Here is a 7,383-nt window from a genome sequence, read left to right on the forward strand (position 1 = left end):
AGACCCGCCTCGGTCCGGGTGCCACCTTGCACCCCCCTCCATCATCCCGGTCCCCTCTTCTGTGTCTTAGCTTCGCCCTCTCTCCTGATACTTCCCCGCACTTTAAAAAGGTTCAAGTCGTTCCTGTTAAAAAATGAAGAAACATGTCCCTCAACTCCGGCTTCCCTCTGGCTGCAGTCCCTTCTTTCTTGAGGACACGGGACTGATTGCTTAGAATACACGCCGTGGGGACTGGGCGAAGGAGAACAAAGGAAAAGCAGTCCCGGAGGGGATACACACCGAGTTCGCACGTCGGAGCCAAGCTCTGTGCTTCAGAGGCTCGATCACGCGGCTGATTCGGCCGCGGAACCAGCGCTTCGAACTTGGCTTCGGCTGCCTCGTGGGAAGCCCCGGAGCCCGACTCCACCAGGAGGGGGCCGTGTCTCCGCGGCGCCAACAGCCCTTTCCCGGGAGCGCACTTCCGCCGCCGGCCGGGTCCTCCGAGGGCGCTGCTGTGAAGCTGGCCGAGCGCGGGGGCCGCTCTAGCCCGCCCGCTCGGTGGCGGACGCGGGGGCCGCTCTAGCCCGCCGGCTCGGTGGCGGGCGTTGGGCCGGGTGCCACCGCGTTGGACGCCGGTGCGCGCGGCGGAGATGCTGCAGGTGCGGCCCGGGCTGTACCTGGGCGGAGCGGCCGCCGCGGAGCCGGGCCGCCTGCGAGAGGCGGGAGTCACGGCCGTGCTGACGGTGGACGCGGAGGAGCCCGACCTCCAGGTGGAGGGCCTGCGGCGGCTCTTCGTGCCCGCACTGGACGAGCCCGAGACCGACCTGCTGAGCCACCTGGGCCGCTGCGTGGCCTTCCTGGGCCAGGCCCGCGCCGAGGGCCGCGCGGCGCTGGTGCACTGGTGAGCCGGCTGGCGGGCGGGCGGCGCTGGTGCACTGGTGAGCGGGCAGGCGGCGCTGGTGCACTGGTGAGCGGGCGGAGGGCGGCGCTGGTGCACTGGTGAGCGGGCGGAGGGCGGCGCTGGTGCACTGGTGAGCCGGCTGGCGGGTGGGCGGCGCTGGTGCACTGGTGGGCGGGCTGGCGTGAGGGCGGCGCTGGTGCACTGGTGAGCGTGCGGGCGGGCGGCGCTGGTGCACTGGTGAGCCGGCTGGCGGGTGGGCGGCGCTGGTGCACTGGTGAGCGTGCGGGCGGGCGGCGCTGGTGCACTGGTGAGCCGGCTGGCGGGTGGGCGGCGCTGGTGCACTGGTGGGCGGGCTGGCGTGAGGGCGGCGCTGGTGCACTGGTGAGCGTGCGGGCGGGCGGCGCTGGTGCACTGGTGAGCGGGCTGGCATGAGGGCGGCGCTGGTGCACTGGTGGGCGGGCGGAGGGCGGCGCTGGTGCACTGGTGGGCGGGCGGAGGGCGGCGCTGGTGCCCTGGTGAGCGGGCAGGCGGCGCTGGTGCACTGGTGGGCGTGCGGGCGGAGGGCGGCGCTGGTGCACTGGTGAGTCGGCTGGCGTGCGGGCGGCGCTGGTGCACTGGTGAGTCGGCTGGCGGGCGGGCGGCGCTGGTGCACTGGTGAGCCGGCTGGCGGGCGGGCGGCGCTGGTGCACTGGTGGGCGGGTGGGCGGGCGGGCGGGCGGCGCTGGTGCACTGGTGAGTCGGCTGGTGTGCGGGCGGCGCTGGTGCACTGGTGAGCCGGCTGGCGGGCGGGCGGCACTGGTGCACTGGTGGGCGGGCGGGCGGCGCTGGTGCACTGGTGAGCGGGCTGGCGTGAGGGCGGCGCTGGTGCACTGGTGAGCGGGCGGAGGGCGGCGCTGGTGCACTGGTGAGCGGGCGGGCGGGCGGCGCTGGTGCACTGGTGAGAGGGCGGGCGGGCGGCGCTGGTGCACTGGTGGGCGGGCTGGCGTGAGGGCGGCGCTGGTGCACTGGTGAGTCGGCTGGCGTGCGGGCGGCGCTGGTGCACTGGTGAGTCGGCTGGCGGGCGGGCGGCGCTGGTGCACTGGTGAGCCGGCTGGCGGGCGGGCGGCGCTGGTGCACTGGTGGGCGGGCGGGCGGCGCTGGTGCACTGGTGGGCGGGTGGGCGGGCGGGCGGGCGGCGCTGGTGCACTGGTGAGTCGGCTGGCGTGCGGGCGGCGCTGGTGCACTGGTGAGCCGGCTGGCGGGCGGGCGGCACTGGTGCACTGGTGGGCGGGCGGGCGGGGCTGGTGCACTGGTGAGCGGGCTGGCGTGAGGGCGGCGCTGGTGCACTGGTGGGCGGGCTGGCGTGAGGGCGGCGCTGGTGCACTGGTGAGCCGGCTGGCGGGCGGGCGGCGCTGGTGCACTGGTGGGCGGGCGGGCGGCGCTGGTGCACTGGTGAGCGGGCTGGCGTGAGGGCGGCGCTGGTGCACTGGTGAGCGTGCGGGCGGGCGGCGCTGGTGCACTGGTGAGCGGGCTGGTGTGAGGGCGGCGCTGGTGCACTGGTGGGCGGGCGGAGGGCGGCGCTGGTGCACTGGTGGGCGTGCGGGCGGTGCTGGTGCACTGGTGAGCCGGCTGGCGGGCGGTCGGCGCTGGTGCACTGGTGAGCCGGCTGGCGGGCGGGCGGGGCTGGTGCACTGGTGGGCAGGCGGAGGGCAGAGGGCGCCTGGCGGCCCTGCCCGCATTCACTCACGGTTCCATGGGTTCCTTTTGCAGCCTTTTTTCCCCTTTTAATGTTTTTGTTTTTAAAGAGAGAGGAAGGGAGAGGGAGAGAGAGAAACATCTGTGAGAATTATCGATGGGCTGCTTCCTGCACGCTCCCCATCGGGCTGAGCCGCGACCTCCTGGTTCCCGGCCGTCAAGGCTGGGCCTTTGCAGCTCCTCTGTTTGGGCGGGGGGTGCGGGCGGGAGTGAGAGTGCTGGGGGGGCGATCGTCAGGTGGACAGACAGGGCCCCGGCGGTACCTGACGCCGCGGGTGCACGGGCAGCGCCGGCTCCGGAGGAGCGTGTTTGGGTGCCGGGACGTGTGGCTGGTGCAGCGGAGTCGGGGAGAGACGCGTGGATTAGGACCCTCGGACCGCGAGCCTTGCTCAGGGGAAGGAGCAGGCGGCCGCAGAGGCGGAAAGAGTGGCCTGGGGATGGCATGTAATAACCACAGTTTAAATTCTTGGCGTCAGGGCAGCAGGCAGTGATAGGAAAGCCGTCTGAGACCAGATCTGGGGCCCTTCGTGCCAAGAGCAAAGGAGTCTGGCGTTGTTCCAAGCATAAAATCTTAGATTCCGTAGATCCTATTTGGGCGTGTAAGACATTCACATGGTTCAGAATTTAAGAAGAATAAGGAAATAAAGGAATAATTATTTTGCACACGGGTAGTTCAGAAGCAAAGAGTTTGAAGCAGAACTTGACCATTAAGAGGGGCTGAGGTTTTTGTGTGCTTTTTGTTTTAATTGCTATTTGCTATTTTAAGTCATGCAGGAGTCAGCCGCAGTGTGGCTGTAATGACTGCTTTTCTGATGAAGACTGACCAACTTACCTTTGAAAAAGCCTATGAAAACCTCCAGACTATCAAACCAGAGGCCAAGTGAGTTGTTTGTTAGAGTAATCATTCTGTTTTTGTGATTTTACTTATTTCAAGAAAACTTAATTTTGTTTGTCTTTACAGGATGAATGAGGGTTTTGAGCGGCAACTGAAATTATACCAGCTCATGGGATGTGAAGTCGATACCTGTAGTGCAATTTATAAGCAATATCGTTTGCAAAAGGTTACAGAGAAGTATCCGGGTGAGTAATAATCGCTCTTCTGTACTGGGACCTTTCTAGATGCTATTTACTCTGACACCAAGCACCGCAGGTGTATTATCTCACTTTCCCAGCAACCCCTTGAGACAGTTCCTTTATTTCCTTTTGAAACTGTGGTTTAGCAAGAAATACCTTGTTCAGGGTCACATGGATTGTGAGTGGTGGGTCTGGGATTTGAACTCAGGCAGTCTGCCCAGAACCCAAGGGATCTCCTACCACATCCTGCCTTCTCAACGCTGGGTGCTTTTAAAAAGATTTCCGAGGTTAGCGCTTGTTGCCTCAGTTCGACATGAACTGAATTTTGTCTGAAAGTGCAGAGTGTAACCAGTAGATACATTGTCATTGTCATGCAGAACTGCAGAGCTTACCTCAGGAACTCTTTGCTGTTGACCCAACCGTGGTTCCACAAGGATCGAAAGAGGAGGTTCTCTACAAATGTAGAAAGTGCAGGTAAAATATTTCCTATTTTCTGGAGATTTTATCTCAAATCTGCTTCCAAGAATGTAAATCCTTAGTAGTAAAGCAATCAAGTTACTTGTAGAGACTACTGAAAAGTAAAGTAACCCTTTAAGAAATAACTGCACATTCCATCTATTTTTTTTTTATTACTTGGGAAGTCATTAATGCTTTTGTTTGTTTGGAGGCTGCAGGAGGTCTTTATTTCGAAGTTCGAGCATTTTGGATCATAATGAAGGAAGTGGCTCCATAGCCTTTGCCCACAAGAGACGGGCACCATCCCTCGTGCCTGTCACGGGGAGTCGGGCTCAGTGCACATCCTATTTCATTGAACCTGTGCAGTGGATGGAACCCGCCCTGCTGGGAGTGATGGATGGGCAGGTGAGGACACACCTGATTTTCTAGTTTCATTAAATCATCTATCTTTTATTCCTTGTTGCATTTTAAACCATATTTTTCTAGTGTTTTACTCCATCTTAACTACTTTCTTTCTGAAGATTATATCTTTTTAGTGTAGACAAGAATCTATCAAAAATTAAGCAAAAACCAGCTGTTCTAAAATAGTGAACCACTCTGCATGGGTTTGGGTTGATGGCAGGCCCGTCCCCCGGGGTCTCTCATAGGTCCCAGGCCAGAGCAAGCTGTGGTCTCGAACCATTGCCTGGCCTCTGCCCGTAGGCTGCAGGCACTGAAGCAGGTTGCACAGTGGAAAAAATAAATAAAATAAAATAAATAAAAAGTGAAACACTTTTGACTGAGAGGTGTTGGTCTAACTTAGTTCTTTTTAGTGCTAAAAATACATTAGCAGAAAATACAGTAGACTTGTTAAGCATTTTTGGACTTATCTATTTTACTAGAGTATTAGTTTGTTTTGTTTTTAAATAGGCAGGAATCTGAGGCCTAACTATAGGCTCTGAATATCAGAAACAGAACATGAGAATCCTAACATGCTTTCCTACCATGTTTTGGTTTGAAATCTTAAGCTGCCGACTGATTGAAAAGTCAGCACGCATGCCACATCTGTGAAACATTCTACTCCATGTCTTAAGCTTCACCTTTCCCCCTGTGCTGGAATTAATCTGTTCCTCTTGATCCTGCTAGGGTACAACATCCTTCTTATTCTTAACACAGCTGTTGTAGTAAATTGCTATCCCATTGCATCCATCGGTTAGATCTGAACTTCTTGAAGGTGGGGCCCAGGTCCTGTTTCTATATTCTTTTTTTTAAAAAAATATATTTCTTTATTGATTTCAGAGAGGAAGGGAGAAGGAGAGAGATAGAAACATCAATGATGAGAGAGAATCACTGATTGGCTGCCTCCTGCACACCCCACACTGAAGATGGAGCCCACAACCCAGGCATGTGCCCTTGGCCGGAATCGAACCCGGGACCCTTCAGTCCGCAGGCCGATGCTCTATCCACTGAGCCAAGCCGGCTAGGGCTTGTTTCTATATTCTTTGTTGCCAAAGATAATTGTTCTGTACAAAAGTGAATGAATGAATTAGGGAATTTGCTTTTTTTTCAGCTTCTGTGCCCCAAATGCAATGCCAAGTTGGGTTCTTTCAATTGGTATGGCGACCAGTGCTCCTGTGGTAGGTGGATAACTCCTGCTTTTCAAATCCATAAGAACAGAGTGGATGAAACGAAAGCGCTGCTGGTTCTGGGATCACAAACGAGAAAAATGTGAACTTGTGACATTTGATATCTGAAAAAGAAACTCGCTGTATGGTACATGCTACTTGCTTCTCATCGCTCACACGGCATCCTGGCGTTAGACTGTCAGCGTTTCATTTGAAATGTGAGAAGATGCACTCACTTGATGTGCCTTGGACACTGTTTAAGTATAAAGACTACTTCATATGGAAATAAAAACTTTTTTCCTCCTAAGTCCTTACCCAAGGATACTTTTTTTTATTGATTTGGGAGAGAGAGAAACATTGATGTGAGAGAGGAACATCAATTGGTTGTCTCCATACGAGCCCTGACTGGGGATCAAACCTGAAACCTGGGTATGTGCTCTGACCGGGAATCAAACCCTTGACCCTTCAGTGCACAGAACAGTGCTCCAACCAATTGAGCCAGGGCTCAAAACCTCTTCATCATGTAAATTACACTTTATTTGATATTAAAATCTATACCCCAGATACTTCCTCTATTTCATGTATTTTAAAGAGTTCTGGTTTTGAGAATGTTAGTTATGTGATCTTAAGATCTGGATGAACAAAAGTATGTAAAAATTAGAAACTATCATATTTAAATAGAGATATTCTTTTATTTCTAGAAATCTCTTTTTAGAGATACTAGTAAATCTACATGTCTGGATTTTTCTTGCAAATGTAGATGGAAAGGCTATGAGGAAAACACTGACTATGGTGTAGTTTTCTGTCACTGTTCAGGAAGTCCAGGTATCTAAAATTCTAGAAAAGTGTGTTTAAGACTCCTTTTTTTAAAAAAATGTTTTTATTGATTTTAGAAAGAGGAAGGGTTAGGGAGAGAAACATCAATTTGGTTGCCTACCACACATGCCAGGGATCAAACCTGCTACCCAGGTACGTGCCTTTGGACAGGAATCCAACCTGAAACCCTTCAGGGAGCAGGCTCTGCTCTAACCAATGTGCCACACTGGTCAGGGCAATTAGAGCTTTTTAAGATACAAGATTGCTGTATAAAAATCAATAATTACTCTACCCCAGGAGTAACTGAATTAAAAAATTGTAAATCAAGACTGTAAAACTATTAAAAGGAAATTTAAAAAGATCTTGACCTCAGGAGTGGGAAGGGTTTCTTTAGCAAGATACAGAAAGCAGAGATCACAAACAAAAAGGATGGATAAATGTGACGTCACTGAAATGAAAACTCACAGGATAAAAACTCCATAAACAAAGACAAGTGTTGGCCTAGAACAGCGATGGCGAACCTATGACATGTGTGTCAGAGGTGACACATGAACTCATTTTTTTGGTTGATTTTTCTTTGTTAAATGGCATTTAAATATATAAAATAAATATAAAAATATAAGTCTGTTTTACTATGGTTGCAAATATCAAAAAATTTCTGTATGTGACACGGCACCAGAGTTAAGTTAGGGTTTTTCAAAATGCTGCCACGCCGAGCCCAAAAGGTTCGCCATCACTGGCCTAGAAGCTCTCTGTAGCATATGCACCAGTGAAATGAACAGTCAGCCGTCGAGAGGTACACATGATTGAGAGGAAGAA

At 54.1% G+C, this 7,383-nt stretch overlaps 1 protein-coding gene and 1 non-coding gene across 2 annotated transcripts; both read left to right on the plus strand.

Moving 5' to 3' along the window:
* Positions 1-565: 565 nt before the first annotated feature.
* Positions 566-6,936, plus strand: DUSP12 (dual specificity phosphatase 12). The gene is made up of 6 exons (XM_059675358.1): positions 566-880; positions 3,381-3,494; positions 3,576-3,694; positions 4,066-4,162; positions 4,363-4,549; positions 5,694-6,936. Exons 1-6 carry the CDS (start codon positions 630-632, stop codon positions 5,853-5,855), a joined length of 930 nt encoding a protein of 309 aa, XP_059531341.1. The 5' UTR covers positions 566-629; the 3' UTR covers positions 5,856-6,936.
* Positions 4,744-4,876, plus strand: LOC132221440 (small nucleolar RNA SNORA42/SNORA80 family). Its single transcript, XR_009449989.1, has one exon. It is a non-coding gene; the product is annotated as a small nucleolar RNA SNORA42/SNORA80 family (small nucleolar RNA).
* Positions 6,937-7,383: the final 447 nt, after the last annotated feature.

Source organism: Myotis daubentonii, chromosome 18 (genome assembly GCF_963259705.1).
Source record: "Myotis daubentonii chromosome 18, mMyoDau2.1, whole genome shotgun sequence".
In the NCBI taxonomy this organism is placed as follows: domain Eukaryota; kingdom Metazoa; phylum Chordata; class Mammalia; order Chiroptera; family Vespertilionidae; genus Myotis; species Myotis daubentonii.